Genomic DNA, 16,949 nt, shown 5'->3' on the forward strand with positions numbered 1-16,949 from the left:
GTCCTGCAACTTCCCCATTGGACCCTCAATCAGCCAATATCCCCACTGACAACCCCTTCCTCCTGTCTGACACACCCTCCCTCACTCCCATTGCCAAAACCTCCTCGAACTTCCCTCCCATCGTCAACTCTCCCTTCAGGTGCCCCCACTGTTCTGAAGACACTTGCCTAGCTCTCCCAGGACGTCCCGACAAATATCAGCACCGAAACCTCCCCATTCTAATGTTCCCCTAATCTCTCACAACCTCCCCACCTCACTCTGAACTCTTTCTTCCTGGTTATCCCCACTGCACAGCTACCCACACCTCCGCCCCCTCCCGCCACCAATCACACTTCCTCCCGAACCCTGATCCCTTCCCTTCCTGTCATGGTCCATGCTCTCAACTCTCATTCGGTCCCCAGTTCTCCCTTTTAATCTATCTCCCTCCCACTTCCTCACCTGACCCAGATGACTCCTCCTCTCTAATCCCAGCCCCACCTGTCATGCTTAATACTTTTACATCTGAACCCTCCTAATTAATACCACCCCCAATCTAGCTGAGACCCTTTAACACCGTTTCACCAGAATGGCGGAGCAGACTCGATGGGCCAAGTAGCCTAATTCTGCTTTTATCTCATATGGGCTCATGGTCTTTCTTTAATACCACCCAAACCAGACGCTTTCTTTTAATACCATCCCCTTTAATATTGCTCCACATCTAATGCACCCCTTTAGTTTTAATCCTGATTTAACCCTACTCTTTAATCCCATCCCCCCACCCTAGTTGAGCAGGACCCCTCAGTGTGGGTTGGTTTCGTTCACCTTGAATTAATCCAACACTGGATACCTGCTGTTGTTGAACTTAGAAAAATTTATTGTCTTGGATCTGGTTTAAAGTGCAGATTGAATTTGCCCCCTCTTCTCGTCTGTCATTTCATGGGAGGGACTACAAGAGACTTGGCAATGGCGGGAAGGGGGTCACTCAAGAGTGTCGTGTGAGGATGTCTGGTGTCCAAGGCAGAACGTCCCATCAGTAGAGAAGAGCAGGTTTCGCTGAAGTTGCACTGGAAGCAAAATACAGATGGGGGTCAGTGAAGAAGAGGACAGGTTTAGTCGCTGCCTCCCAGATCTCAGAGAACCCGGACCGATCCCCACCTCCACCTGTGTCTGTGTCTGTGTGGAGTTTGTATATTTTCATAGGTTTCCCCCACATCCCAAAGAGCAGGCATGGAGAATGAGCGGGTTAATCGTCTGCTGTAACTAGCACCCCCGCCCACCCTGTGAACATGGAAGGTGGGTTAAGAATTGGGATTGGTGTCAATGAATGGCTGTTGACTAGCATGGGCTCAATGGGCTGAAGGGTCTGTATCTGAGCTGGACAACTTTGCTCCCTCTGTGTTTCCAACTGGGCAAGGAGTGGATGCTAGATCCAGCAGTTGTGGACTGAGATCAGTGGATGTTGGCGGGGGATAGAGACAGTGACCTTCTTAGGAAGAGTGACCCGCCACAGCTCAGACTAACCACCTTAAGAACTCAGCCTCCACCAGGACCCGTAGCACCCTCACCCAGTCATCCTCCCCTCCCTCCGGCACCCCAACTCACCAGCCGGAGAACTCAGCTGCCCGCCAGCCGCTGAGGTATTTCTGGACACTGTCTGTCAGCTGCCCATCGGGCAGCAGTAGCTGGAGATCACCTCCCCCCTCCTGCAGCGGCCCACAGGCGCCCTGCAGCTGCCCCCTCAAACTCCTGTCCACCATCAAGAGCAGCTCCCCAGAGCCTCTGAACTGCAGCTGGACAACGTCAGCCAGGTCCAGGACAAGGCTGCCCTTGTCCATCCGGATGCTGAGCTGGGGGGTGACTTTCAGTGGTAGCTGATCTTTCCTCAGCTGGCTTCCATTCACCTAGTGTGGGAGAAGGAGACATTAGAAGACAGCGGACTTCTCTCCCAACGCCTCCCTTGTCACCAAGCTGTTCACAAATTGTCCCATCCAATCATTGACATTCCAATCACTGGCCATCCGCAAATTGCCTATCCAATTATTTATCATTCAATGTTGCCATCCAATCGCTGACTTCTACTGTATGTCCATTCATCTAATCACTGACCACCCGCTGATGATTCCATCCAAACATTTACCATCCATTAATGGTTCATCCAATTACTGACCATCTATTAATTTTCCCATCCAATCAGTCCAATCACTGATTGTTATTTGTAGCCCAACCCTCCATTCACAGTCAAGATTTAATGGTCTAACCACCTACCCATTCACTGTCCAACCAAAATCCATTCACCACCCCAACCATTTAGCCTTACCCAGATGCTCTCGCCATTAGTCACCACAACAAAGGCACCCTTGAAGTAAGCACAGACAGCAAACAGCCATGGTTCCTTGCCGTTGCCATAGGCTTTGAAGTCCACCAGCAGCTGGAACCAAGGGTCAAACGAGGTGTTGGACACAGCGGCCAGGATGTAGGTGCCCACCATTTCCACTTGTACCACCTGGTCCTTGAACCCAGTCAGGGTCCGGTTTTCCTTGATGGAGCAGACTCCGTTCCGGTAGCACGCCCTTTGTCCGTGACGCAGTTCGCAGGCAGAGGGCGGGAGGCACTGGGCATCCTGACAGCTCACAGTGCCCGTGCTGATGCAGGTACAGATCTCCGTGCAGTCCGCCGTGTGGATGGTCTCGTTCACCTGTAGATGAGAAGAGTGGGGCCGTCACACACCCCACAACAGTAACTCCCCAATTTACACTAATTTCCTCTCAATCAGCTTCCAGAATGAGGACCCATTGTCCATCAGCTCCAGGTCATTCCAGGGAATATCATCCCAGTGTTTGATATCTCCATAGAATTTCCTTCTGCAAAGTCCCAACACATTCTCCTGGGGTCAGACACGGAGTGAAGCTCCCTCCACACCATCCCATCACACACTCCCGGGATCAGACACAGTGTGAAGCTCCCTCCACACTGTCCCATCACACACTCCCAGGGATCAGACACAGAGTGAAGCTCCCTCCACACTGTCCCATCACACACTCCTGGGGTCAGACACGGAGTGAAGCTCCCTCCACACCGTCCCATCACACACTCCAGGGATCAGACACAGAGTGAAGTTCCCTCCACACCGTCCCATCACACACTCCTGGGGTCAGACACGGAGTGAAGCTCCCTCCACACCATCCCATCACACATTCCCGGGGGCAGACACAGAGTGAAGCTCCCTCCACACCATCCCATCACACATTCCCGGGGGCAGACACAGAGTGAAGCTCCCTCCACACCGTCCCATCACACACTCCTGGAGTCAGACACAGAGTGAAGCTCCCTCCACACTGTCCCATCACACACCCCTGGAGTCAGACACAGAGAGAACTTCCCTCCACACTGTCCCATCACACACCCCCGGGATTAAACACAGACAGAAGTTCCCTCCACACTACCCCACAGGAAACTACTCACTCCATGTGGTCTAAGAATTCCGTTACCTTGAGGTATCTGTCATTATAGATACAGCCGCAGGATCCGATGGGGACACAGTCGGCACCACTCAGGGCAAACCCTGTGTCACACTGGCAGCCCTCGGAACAGCGGTGGTCACAGGGGGTCGGGGCACAGCTGGTCCCACAGGTATCAGCACACAGCTGGTAGTGGCTGTTGGCAGGACAGGACGGAGCTGGTGGGAGACAAGGTTGAACAGGGTCGCTGACACAGTGTAGGGCTGTCACACCAGGGTCCGGTGGTTAGTCATTCACTGGGATGGTTACTGGCAGGGAGGGGGGAGTGAGTGGAGGGCAGGAGGGAGGTGGCGAGGAGGGAAAGGGGCTAATGAGGGTATAATTATTGGAATCAGTAAGTGGGAACATAATCGGATGGTTGGAGAATTGATCGGAGTGAGTGTGAGGAACTGAGGGATCATTGCATGGGATGATCAGTGCCGGCTGGGAAGCAGGGGACTGGATGGTACGGCTGGGTGAGCGAAGGTGTTCAAGGGCGGGCAGGGACATTCAAGGGAGGGGCAAATGGAATGGGACGTTCAGTGGAGGAGACACAAGATGTTCACGGATGGTCAACGATGGGACGGTTAGCGGCTGAGCAATTGGGCCTGGGCACTCACAGCAGAAGTCTTTGGTCCTCCAGTTCTGGATGGAGATGCCCTTCAGCTGACAGGCCACAGCGTAGGCACGCATTGCGTGACACAGCACATCCTGCTGTCCCTGGGCTGCGCACAGGTAGAAGACGCATTCCTGCAAGAAGGGCTTGTGATCCACCTTTGACAGGCAGGCAGAGAAGGGCCCTGCCGGGTCTCCAATCTGGCCACAGTAGGCTTTCCCAGCAAACCGCTGCCTCTGGTCGGCTGCACAGCTGAAGCAGGAGGGTCCACAGCCATGGGTGCACCCCGCTGCACCTTTATCCGGCCACTCCTCTCCAAACTGCGTCACACTGCCTTTGTAGTCTCCGCACAGACCGCCCAACCGACGCCAGTAGGTGCTAGGCACCCAAATCTCAACTTGGTACAGCCCATCGTAGGAGACTTCCAGGCCGTGGGAGGCTCGAAGCACCGTCCTGTGACCCTCGAGCTCCACCCACACCTCTTCCTTCTTCCCTGCACTGGACAGCTGCAATGGCAAGTGGAACCACTCTTCATCCACCTGCAGGCAAGGAAAGGGATAGAATGGGTGAGAAGGGCAGAATGACCGCAGGTCCAGCTTATTGCTGAGCATCTCAATGTGTTCCTGACTAACAGATCCTCCCAAGCTGCTGTGCAAATTGAAAGGATGGTTAAGAAGGTACATAGTCTTCATGAGATGAGAGGTAATGTTGCAGCTCTAAAAAACCCTAGCTAGACCACACTTGGAGTATTCTGTTCAGTTCTGGTTGCCTCATTATAGGAAGGATGTGGAAATTTTAGGGAGAGTTCAGGAGAGATTTACCAGGACGCTTTGTGGATCAGAGAACATATGGAGGTAGGTTGAGCAAGCGAGAGCTTTTCTCTTTGGAGCAAAGGAGGATGAAAGGTGACTTGATAGAAGTGCATAAGATGATAAGAGACATAGATAGAGTGGACAGCCAGAGATTTTTCCCCAGGGCAGAAATAGATAATACCGGAGGACATCCTTTTAAGCAGATTGGAGGAAAGGGGAGATATCAGAGGTACACAGAGAGTGGCACCTATGTGGAACGTCCTGCCAGGGGCGGTGGTAGAAACAGATAAATTAGGGACATTTAAAAGTCTCTTAGGCAAATATGGGGAAGTCTAGGACCAGAAGGTACAGCCTAAGGATAGAGGGACATCGGTTTAGATCAGAGATAGGGAAGAATTTCTTTAGCCAGAGAATGGGTAAGCTGTGGAATTCATTGGCACAGGTGGCTGTGGAGGCCAAACCTTTGGGTATATTTGTAGTGGAGGTTGATAGGTTCTTGATTAGTAAGGGAATCAAAGGTTACAAAGGAGAAGGCTGGAGAATAGGGTTGAGAGGTGTGAAACAATTAGCCATTCTGGAAACTCGATGGGCCAAATGATCTCATTCTGCTCCGATGTCATACGGTCACATGGACGATTGAAAAATGAAGGGCAAGGTGGGAGTGAAGGGTCAGATTTATGTTGGAGCAGGTTAAAAGGTCAGCACAACATTGTGGGCTGAAGGGCCTGTACTATATGATACCTTGTTACATTCCATAGAGAGGGCTGTCATTCTCTCCATCACCCAACTATCAGTCCCCCTCCAGGTCCATCAACCTTGTTCCCACCATCCTCAGCAGCTGATAATTCCTGGGATTCAAAACTTCCAACCACCCCTACTCCCACGGGAAAACTTTCTACACAGTTCGGATTTAAGTGATCCTGAATCTTTCCCACTGACTGAGGGCAGACTCAACATCAAACCATTGCCCTCACCCTTGGGATCTCGTGTTTGAGTTTCTTCTAAACCCCAAGGACAATACAAACTAACTGCCTCCTCCCGCCCCAATAGAACCATTGAGGGACAGAGGGAACTCAGTGTACAAGGGTAGGGCTCACACTGAAAGATGGGGAGAAGGGAGGGATAGAGGGACCTCGGTGTATAAGGGCAGGACACACACTGAAAGGTGGGGATTAGGGAGAGACAGAGGGACTTTGGTGTACAAGGGCAGGACACAGAAGGAAAGATGGGACAGAAGGAACTCGGTGTACAAAAATAAGACACACATCATGAATGGCAGGGAGAATTGAACAGGAGGACCTCAGTGTACAATGGTCAGACACACAATCTGACTGATGAGGAGTAATGAATAGAGAGACCTCATTGTATGAGGATTAAGAAAAGAAATTTCTCCTGGTCCTTCCCCTGGAGTCAAACAGAATGGTTGTCCATGCGACTGTCGCAGTCTCACCTGGATCTGTCTACTCCCCAGGGAGGTGGGCAGATCATTCACTATACTTACACTGCAGCTGAAAGGAGGAAAAATTGAGGGTTATGGGAACAGAAGTTATGTGTAGGGGCTGGAGGGATTCACAGAGACAGAGCAGGGTGTAGGGAGGGAAGAGGAAGGAGGGAGGACAAAGGGCTGGCCTTAGCACTCACCTTTACTTTCCCACGGTCTCTGGACTCCAAGACGAAATGGTGTCCGGCGACAAAAACCATGACCTGGCGGGTGATGGAGACCCCACTGCGGTTGCCCCAAGGCCTGTTCTCCACCTCGACACTGAAGTAATCACTGCCGCGCTTCTCACCCTTCACTCCGCTCAGCAGGTAGGTGCAGGAGCCCTGGAAGTCAAAGCGTCTGCCGTCCAACGCCAGGTAGTGTGAGTCACCCGAGGCGAAGCAGCGGGAAAATGTCTCCGGGAAACAACCCCACCTGCCCCAGCGAAGTTGGCACTGCTCACCAGTCTCGCAGAACTCAGGCATGTAGTCCATCCGGTTCCCACCTAGGCACTTGTGTACAAATCGGCAGTGCGGCCCCTCGTAGAACACCTCATTCTTGTGCAGGTAGGAACCACTGTGGAAACAGCCGCATTCGGACTCTTGCACGCACTTACCCCCTGTGTCCTGCAGGTACCCCTCCTCACACTGGCAGCCCTCCAGGCAGTGACCCCCGCACACAGCCTTGTCTTCATCGCCGCCAATGTCCGTGTCCCAGCCCCACAGGCTGGCGCAAGACAGCGGGCAGGGGGGACCGCACAGGTCATAGTTGGAGTTTGCAGGGCAGGAGAGCTCTGTGAAGGGAGATGGGACAGGAGGATGGATAGGAGGGGTGGGGAGAGAGGGGAGGGACAAAGCAGATGAGAGGGAGAGGGATTGAAAAGCAGAGGGAGATGCAGTTAGATGCAGGGATTGAAAAGAGAGGGAGATGCAGTTAGTGTGGGCATAGGTCCTCACACGATTCCCTGAAATGTGACCACTTCCAGACCCTAAACCCCTCCCATTCTCTGTGACCCCTCCCTGTCTCTGTGGCCCACTCTGACCCCTACACTGCTCCCCATTTCTGTTATCCCCCTACGGCCCCTACACACCTCCTCTCCTTGTCTCTGTGACCTGCTCCACCCCTCTCCATCACTGTGAACGCCAGCCGGGCTCTACCAACCCCTCCCTGTTGCCACAACCCCCTCCAACCCCCACAACCCTTCATGGCTCCCTCCCTACCCCCCACACCGATGACGGCAAACATTCACCACAGAAGCCGTGGCTCCTCCAGGGGTGGACCTTGGCCCCTTCCATCTGGCAGGCAGCGGTGTAGATCCCCAGCACCTGGCACAGGATGTCCTGGCGGCCGCCGTACTGGCACAAGTCAAACAGGCAGTCCTCGTAGTAGGGCTCGGGATCCACCTTGGCGTGGCAGTCACGGAACGGCCCCCCCTTGCTGACGAGACGGCCGCAGAGCTCTGGGACTGCGTAAGCCTGCTGTGCGGCACGGCTGCAGCGCGGGCAGCTCCCCGTGCAGCCCGAGACGCAGTCCAGCGTGCGATTCACCTTCCAGGCATTGCCGAAGGCCTCGACATCATTCGTCTTCCTGCCGTCTGGCAGAATCAGATCCCCTTCCGCCTGGCCGTCGTAGTTGCCGCACAGACCGCATACGGCGCCGCTGTAGGTGCTGGGCAGGCTGAGCGTCAGCCAGCTGTCCCAGTTAAAGGTCAGTATCAGGCCGAAGTCCGTCTGCAGCTCCGCTGCACGGCCTCTCCGCTGCACCCACACCCCAACCTCGTTCACCTGGGCCGGGAGCCAATGCTGTTCGCCGTCCACCTGTGAGGGGAAGAGAGGAGCGAAGGCTTCAGACAGGGATATCTCTCCACAGTGCTCCCTCCTTCCTCACTGCCCACCGCCCCTCCCATAGCATTCCCTCCGAACCGCCCCTCCCACACCATTCCCTCCGAACCATCCCTCCCACACCATTCCCTCCGAACCGCCCCTTCCACAACATTCCCTCCGAACCATCCCTCCCACACCATTCCCTCCGAACCGCCCCTTCCACAACATTCCCTCCGAACCGCCCCTTCCACAACATTCCCTCCGAACCATCCCTCCCACACCATTCCCTCCGAACCGCCCCTTCCACAACATTCCCTCCGAACCGCCACTCTCACATCATTCCCTCCGAACCGCCCCTCCCACAGCACTCCCTCCGAACCGCCACTCCCACAGCACTCCCTCCAAACCGCCACTCCCACAACATTCCCTCCGAACCGCCCCTCCCACAGCATTCCCTCCGAACCGCCCCTCCCACAGCACTCCCTCCAAACCGCCACTCCCACAACATTCCCTCCGAACCGCCCCTCCCACAGCATTCCCTCCAAACCGCCACTCCCACAACATTCCCTCCGAACCGCCCCTCCCACAGCACTCCCTCCTCACCGTCCCTCCCACAACATTCCCTCCGAACCGCCACTCCCACAACATTCCCTCCGAACCGCCCCTCCCACAGCACTCCCTCCTCACCGTCCCTCCCACAGCACTCCCTCCAAACCGCCACTCCCACAACATTCCCGCCGAACCGCCACTCTCACATCATTCCCTCCGAACCACCCCCCCACAGCATTCCCTCCGAACCACCCCTCCCACAGCACTCCCTCCTCACCGCCCCTCCCACAGCATTCCCTCCGAACCGCCCCTCCCATAGCATTCCCTCCGAACCACCCCTCCCACAGCATTCCCTCCGAACCATCCCTCCCACACCATTCCCTCCGAACCACCCCTCCCACAGCATTCCCTCCGAACCATCCCTCCCACACCATTCCCTCTGAACCGCCCCTCCCACAGCACTCCCACAACATTCCCTCCGAACCGCCACTCTCACATCATTCCCTCCGAACCGCCCCTCCCACAGCACTCCTCCTCACCGCCCCTCCCACAGCATTCCCTCCGAACCATCCCTCCCACACCATTCCCTCCTCACCGCCCCTCCCACAGCATTCCCTCTGAACCGCCCCTCCCTCAGCACTCCCTCCTCACCGCCCCCTCTCACAGCGTTCCTCCTCACCGCCCCCTCTCACAGCATTCCCTCCGAACTGCCCCCTCTCACAGCATTCCCTCCGAACCACCACTCTCACAGCATTCCCTCCGAGCTGCCCCTCCCACAGCATTCCCTCCGAGCTGCCCCTCTCACAGCATTCCCTCCTCACCACCCCTCCCACAGCATTCCCTCCGAACCACCCCTCCCACAGCATTCCCTCCGAACTGCCCCCTCCCACAGCATTCCCTCCTCACCACCTCCCACAGCATTCCCTCCGAACCACCCCTCCCACAGCATTCCCTCCGAGCTGCCCCTCTCACAGCATTCCCTCCTCACTGCCCCCCCCACAGCATTCCCTCCTCACTGCCCCTCTCACAGCATTCCCTCTGAGCTGTCCCTCCCACAGCATTCCCTCCGAACTGCCCCTCCCACAGCATTCCCTCCGAGCTGCCCCCCCCACAGCATTCCCTCTGAGCTGCCCCTCCCACAGCATTCCCTCCGAACTGCCCCTCCCACAGCATTCCCTCCTCACCGCCCCTCCCACAGCATTCCCTCCGAACTGCCCCTCCCACAGCATTCCCTCCGAGCTGCCCCTCTCACAGCGTTCCTCCTCACTGCCCCCCCACAGCATTCCCTCCGAGCCGCCCCTCCCACAGCATTCCCTCCTCACCGCCCCTCCCACAGCATTTCCTCTGAACTGCCCCTCCCACAGCATTCCCTCCGAGCTGCCCCCCCACAGCATTCCCTCTGAGCTGCCCCTCCCACAGCATTCCCTCCGAACTGCCCCTCCCACAGCATTCCCTCCTCACCGCCCCTCCCACAGCATTCCCTCCGAACTGCCCCTCCCACAGCATTCCCTCCGAGCTGCCCCTCTCACAGCGTTCCTCCTCACTGCCCCTCCCACAGCATTCCCTCCGAGCTGCCCCTCCCACAGCATTCCCTCCTCACCGCCCCTCCCACAGCATTCCCTCTGAACTGCCCCTCCCACAGCATTCCCTCCTCACTGCCCCCCCACAGCATTCCCTCCGAACTGCCCCTCCCACAGCATTACCTCCTCACTGCCCCTCTCACAGCATTCGCTCCTCACTGCCCCCCCACAGCATTCCCTCCGAACTGCCCCTCCCACAGCATTCCCTCTGAGCTGCCCCTCTCACAGTGTTCCTCCGAACCACACCTCCCGCAGCACTCCCTCTGAACCGCCCCCTCTCACAGCCTTCCCCCGCTGCCACAGCACTCCCTCCAAACCGCCCCTCCCTCAGCACTCCCTCCGAACCGCCCCCTCTCACAGCGTTCCCCCGCTGCCACAGCACTCCCTCCTCACCCCTTCCCACAGCAGGATGTGATGTCCCACAGCACAACCCATTGGGCCTACGAAGAGGAGGAGGGTGCTGGCACAGAGGCAGTTAGGGTTCGGGGATTGAGGGGAGTGTGTGGGTACACGGGGAGAGGGTAAGCTTTTTGAGGAACGCAGTAGGTAAGGCAGCATCCATGGAGGGAGTTAGACAGTCAACATTTCGGGTTGAGAGGATAGAGGGGAGATGGGCAGTGAGGGGGAAGAGTTGTCAGGTGGATCTGGGTGAGGAAAGGGGGACAGGCAGAGACTGAAGAGAAGAATGGGGACTAGGAGACAGCAAAGAGCTTCAGATAGAGGAATCTGCTCGGAGGGGAGGGAAGGATGGAACGGTGAGGGAGGTGGGAAGGGCAGACGTGATCGGAAGGCTGAGGGAGAGCAGGTTTACCTGAAGTTGGAGGGTTCTCTGTTCACGCCATTGGGTTGTCAGCTACCTGGTGGGTGGGGAGGGGGTGGAATGAGGTGCTCTTTCTCAGTTTATCTTCAGCCTCACCCGGCGGTGGGGGGAGGGCTGGTTAGAAAGCTCTCAGGATGGACAGGCAAAGGTTTGGAGGGATATGGGCCGAACTCAGGCAAGCGGGACCAGTTTAGACAGCAATCTGGGTCAGCAGGGGGAGGTCGGACTGCAGAACCGGTGCCCGCCTGGCGGGTCTCTGTGACGGGCAGCCTGGTGTGGGAATTCGGAGCGGAACTCAGCCAGCCAGAAACAGGGAACGCCATCAGAACGATCCAGACAGGGAGTAGGTGGGGGGGGAACGGGGGTGTTATGGGACAGGGAGAAGGGGAGATCGCGAACAGGGATGGGGAGCATGGGTTGCATAGGAACGTGTAGTGGAGGGTGGCAGTTGTGTCTTTGGGACAGGGAACAGGGGCGGGGGCGGTGATGTTTTTTGGGAAACATTTGTGACTCTGATCTTCCTCATGCCCTTCCACTCTCCACCACGCTTCTCCCAACCCCACCCGTTACCCATCCCACCTCAAATCTTCACTCCCCACACTCACCAGCACCCTCCAGGGGAAGTCGGCGCTGAGGGTCAGCGAGATGCCTTTGAGCCGCAGGGTGGCCTCGTGGGTGTAGGAGACGGCTGGGTTGCCCCGTTGCTGGTTACGGACTTGCACCTGGAAGGGTACCAGCCCCTCCCTCTTGGTCCGCCCCTCTCTATCCTCACACAGCCCTGACAGCTGGTAGTCGCAGGTGCCCATGAAGTCAAACCGGGCACCGTCAAAGGTGTGGTAGTGGGGGTCCCCACGGGCCGAGCAGGTGGCACGGCCAGCAGGGAGGCAGCCCTGTCTGCCGCAGGTCTCTCCAGGCCCACAGCCCTGCCAGTCTGTGCAGTTTGCCTCTTGCAGCCTCAGCGGGCACTCACAGCGTTTGCCACAGCCCGCCTCGGGCCAGAAGACCTGACCGGGCCTGTAGCGCAGGCCGCCGTGCACACAGCCGCAAGCTTCCTCCACAGGCTGGCACGCCCCCTCCACCAGCACTCTCCCCTCGTCACAGGTGCAGGTCTCAATGCAGGGCAGCAGGCAGGGGGATGTCCCCTCTGGGTCCTTGCAGCTCGGCGGGCAGGCTCGGCCACACTCCTCGTAGTGGCTGTGTGGTGGGCACTCCAGTGCTGTGGGGTGGTGGGGGAGAGTGAGGCAGGGAGGGTGGAGAGTGGGGGAGGGTTGGTGAGGGGAGGGGGAAGAGAGAGGGGTGAGGAGAGGAGGGGGAGAGAAAGGGGGAGCGAGAAGGAGAGGGGGGAGAGAGAAAAAAAACAGGTGGAAAAGGCATGGATCCCTCAATTGTACAACCTCTCTACCCCAATTTGTTTTACACTCCCCACTCCCTCTCCTGTCTACCCTCTCCCCTCCCTCCTCTTTCGAACCCTCCCCTCTCCCACTCCCTCTCCTTTCACTTCTCTGCTGGTCTCTTGCTTCCCTCTGCCTTTCAACCATTTCTTCAGTCTCCTCTCTCTCCCTCTACCCTCCCTTCTCACCTCCGTTCACTCCACCACTCGTTCCCCCCTCCTTTTACTCTCCCCCTCCCCCATGCTTCTCCTTTTATCCTATCCAGATGACCCCCCCCATTCACTCTCTTCCCCTCAACCCTCTTGTTACTCCCCGACTCCCCTAACTGATTCTCTTCACAGGGTAATGAGTGCACGCGCGCGCACACACACACACACACACACACACACTCACACACACACACACGGGGGCCAACCTCTCCTAACCCCCTACTTACGACAGGAAGTTCTTTTCCGCCATTTTGTCACCGTGATTCCTTTCTGCTGGCATTTGGTGGCATATGCCTCCAATGCCTGGCACAGCAGCCTTCTTTTCCCCTTGTACAGGCAGACGTCATGGATGCAACTGTCTACAAAGGGCCTGTGATCCACCTCCGGGTGGCACTTCCCAAAGACGTCCTCCAGCATCCCGCAGAAATCCGGGCCAGCGTAGTGGGCCTTGTCGGTGTCCGAGCAGGTGAGGCAGCTACCCCTGCAATGATCCCAGCAGAACGGGTTGCGGTCCTCTACTTTCCAGCTCTGCGCCCACTCCAGCACAGATGGGGCCAGCGTTGTGTTGGGGAAGAGCTTGTCATCGTCCGGATCCCCATTGAAGTTGCCACAGAGACCACAGACACTCTGGAAGTAACTGCTGGACAGGGTGACTGTCAGGTACCAATTCCACTTATATGCTACCTGCAGGCCGAAGTCAGTGGCCACCACAGCAAAGACCCCATGTTGGTACAGCTCCAGTTTCCCATCCTCCAGAGTCACGGGCAGCTGGGTCTGGATGCCGTTCACCTGCATGGACCGGGGAAATAGAGACAGTGGTTACTCATCCATCCTATCCGAAATAGAGTGAAGCCCCATCACCCTGTCCCATCCCACTCTACAGGGTCAGACTCAGAGTGAAGCTCCCTCCACACTGTCCTATCCCACTCTACAGGGTCAGACTCAGAGTGAAGCTCCCTCCACACCGTCCCATCCCACTCTACGGGGTCAGACTCAGCGTGAAGCCCCATCACCCTGTCCCATCCCACTCTACAGGGTCAGACTCAGAGTGAAGCTCCCTCCACACTGTCCTATCCCACTCTACAGGGTCAGACTCAGAGTGAAGCTCCCTCCACACCATCCTATCCCAGTCTACAGGGTCAGACTCAGAGTGAAGCTCCCTCCACACCGTCCTATCCCACTCTACAGGGTCAGACTCAGAGTGAAGCTCCCTCCACACCGTCCCATCCCACTCTACGGAGTCAGATCAGCGTGAAGCCCCATCACCCTGTCCCATCCCACTCTACAGGGTCAGACTCAGAGTGAAGCTCTCTCCACACTGTCCTATCCCAGTCTACAGGGTCAGACTCAGAGTGAAGCTCCCTCCACACTGTCCTATCCCACTCTATGGGGTCAGACTCAGAGTGAAGCTCCCTCCACACTGTCCTATCCCACTCTACAGGGTCAGACTCAGAGTGAAGCTCCCTCCACACCGTCCCATCCCACTCTACAGGGTCAGACTCAGAGTGAAGCTCCCTCCACACCGTCCTATCCCAGTCTACAGGGTCAGACTCAGAGTGAAGCTCCCTCCACACCGTCCTATCCCAGTCTACAGGGTCAGACTCAGAGTGAAGCTCCCTCCACACTGTCCTATCCCACTCCACAGGGTCAGACTCAGAGTGAAGCTCCCTCCACACTGTCCTATCCCACTCTACAGGGTCAGACTCAGAGTGAAGCTCCCTCCACACCGTCCTATCCCATTCTACAGGGTCAGACTCAGAGTGAAGCTCCCTCCACACCGTCCTATCCCAGTCTACAGGGTCAGACTCAGAGTGAAGCCCCATCACCCCGTCCTATCCCAGTCTACAGGGTCAGACTCAGAGTGAAGCCCCATCACCCCGTCCTATCCCACTCTACAGGGTCAGACTCAGAGTGAAGTCCCATCACCCCGTCCTATCCCACTCCACATGGTCAGACTCAGAGTGAAGCTCCCTCCACACTGTCCTATCCTATTCTACAGGGTCAGACTCAGAGTGAAGCTCCCTCCACACTGTCCTATCCCACTCTATGGGGTCAGACTCAGAGTGAAGCTCCCTCCACACTGTCCTATCCCACTCTACAGGGTCAGACTCAGAGTGAAGCTCCCTCCACACCGTCCTATCCCAGTCTACGGGGTCAGACTTAGAGTGAAGCCCCGTCACCCCATCCCATCCCACTCTATGGGGTCAGACTCAGAGTGAAGCTCCCTCCACACTGTCCTATCCCACTCTACAGGGTCAGACTCAGAGTGAAGCTCCCTCCACACCGTCCTATCCCACTCTACAGGGTCAGACTCAGAGTGAAGCTCCCTCCACACTGTCCTATGCCACTCTATGGGGTCAGACTCAGAGTGAAGCTCCCTCCACACTGTCCTATCCCACTCTACAGGGTCAGACTCAGAGTGAAGCTCCCTCCACACTGTCCTATCCCACTCCACAGGGTCAGACTCAGAGTGAAGCTCCCTCCACACTGTCCTATCCCACTCTACAGGGTCAGACTCAGAGTGAAGCTCCCTCCATACCGTCCTATCCCATTCTACAGGGTCAGACTCAGAGTGAAGCTCCCTCCACACCGTCCTATCCCAGTCTACAGGGTCAGACTCAGAGTGAAGCTCCCTCCACACCGTCCTATCCCAGTCTACAGGGTCAGACTCAGAGTGAAGCTCCCTCCACACCGTCCTATCCCAGTCTACAGGGTCAGACTCAGAGTGAAGCTCCCTCCACACCGTCCCATCCCAGTCTACAGGGTCAGACTCAGAGTGAAGCTCCCTCCACACCGTCCTATCCCAGTCTACAGGGTCAGACTCAGAGTGAAGCTCCCTCCACACTGTCCTATCCCACTCTATGGGGTCAGACTCAGAGTGAAGCTCCCTCCACCCCATCCTATCCCACTCTACAGGGTCAGACTCAGAGTTAAGCCCCGTCACCCCATCCCATCCCACTCTATGGGGTCAAACACAGCGTGAAGCTCCCTCCACACCGTCCCATCACACACTCCCAGGGTTGGAAAATGTCATCCAGTAAGGAGGGGAGCATGGAGGGACAAGGATATCCTTGTCAACTTGCTCCTGGAGCTGGCGAAAACTGCCATCCGAGGGTCTTGGAAATGGGCGGCGGGAGGATCTCCCTGGGCAGACTGCCTGGCAATGTTTAGGGGGTACGTTCGTGCCCGGGTAAATATTGAGAAGGAACGCGTGCATTCCACGGTGACCTTAGAGGTGTTCCGGGACCGTTGGGCTCTGTGGGGAGTAACTGCCATCGTTGATAGAGATGGAAACATTTTGGTTTAATGTGTATTGTCTATTTGTAGTGAACTAATTGTGTTAGTCACTGTTTTGTAAATATAACACTGAATTGTAATAAACATATTTTGTACGGGGAAAAAGGGGTCAGAAAAACAGTGAGGGTCCATCCATGCCATCCTATCACACACTTACTAGGTCAGATATGTCATGGACTGCACTACTTTGGACTGAGTTGGATCTGATTGGGTTGAGTTTCGTTCAGATGGACTCGGATGAAGTTGAGTTGGGGTGAATTGGATCATGTTGGGTTGGGCTGAGTTAGACTGGTCTCGATCGGTTTGAGTTTGGTTGAGTTGGACCAGATTGGGTTAGGTTATTGGGTTTGGTCAAGATTAACTGGTCGGATGGAGTTAGATTACACCAGGTTGGGCTGAGTTTGGTTGAGTTGGACTGGGTTGGATTGGGTTTGGTCAGGTTGGACTAGGATGGACCTTGTTGTGTTTGGTCGAGTTGGACTCCACAACACGTGGGACATATCTCCTCACCCTGACGAGTCCTTTCTCTGACTTGTGGATGGAGATTCTGTAGTCATAAACATCCACATGAACCAGCTTGATGAAGGACACAGCGGTTTTGTCCCGCAAATCATTCTTGGCTGTCACCCTGAAGGGCGGCAGACTGGCGACTGATCCACATGTCTTTGCCACCACGTAGGTACAGGTCCCATGGAAGTCGAAATTGAAGCCATCAAAAGTATGGTAGTGGGGGTCACCCCACACCCAGCAATGGCTGGTGAACTGGGCCATGCACTGGGCTTTGCCATCCACCTCCTCGCAGTCCTCCTTTTCCCGGCAACGGGCCTCTTTGCAAGAATCTGCAGGCCAAGAATATCATGAGGTGAGGTCAAGAGTGTCTGCCAGTCGGCCCATCT

At 56.3% G+C, this 16,949-nt stretch overlaps 1 protein-coding gene across 1 annotated transcript in view; it reads right to left on the bottom strand.

The window, feature by feature from the left end:
* Positions 1-905: 905 nt before the first annotated feature.
* The window catches only part of LOC134341148 (IgGFc-binding protein), a 135,340-nt gene continuing 119,296 nt past the window's right edge, over positions 906-16,949 (bottom strand). Inside the window, exons 9-18 of the mRNA XM_063038932.1 lie at positions 16,564-16,892; positions 12,984-13,545; positions 11,762-12,372; positions 7,634-8,201; positions 6,546-7,177; positions 4,097-4,631; positions 3,468-3,655; positions 2,297-2,674; positions 1,582-1,880; positions 906-1,043 (exon numbers count right to left, since the gene is read on the bottom strand). Coding sequence (XP_062895002.1) covers positions 1,010-1,043; positions 1,582-1,880; positions 2,297-2,674; positions 3,468-3,655; positions 4,097-4,631; positions 6,546-7,177; positions 7,634-8,201; positions 11,762-12,372; positions 12,984-13,545; positions 16,564-16,892 — 4,136 coding nt within the window. The 3' untranslated portion in view covers positions 906-1,009. The remainder of the gene's footprint in view (positions 1,044-1,581; positions 1,881-2,296; positions 2,675-3,467; positions 3,656-4,096; positions 4,632-6,545; positions 7,178-7,633; positions 8,202-11,761; positions 12,373-12,983; positions 13,546-16,563; positions 16,893-16,949) is intronic.

This window comes from Mobula hypostoma (genome assembly GCF_963921235.1).
Source record: "Mobula hypostoma chromosome 8 unlocalized genomic scaffold, sMobHyp1.1 SUPER_8_unloc_1, whole genome shotgun sequence".
NCBI lineage: Eukaryota > Metazoa > Chordata > Chondrichthyes > Myliobatiformes > Myliobatidae > Mobula > Mobula hypostoma.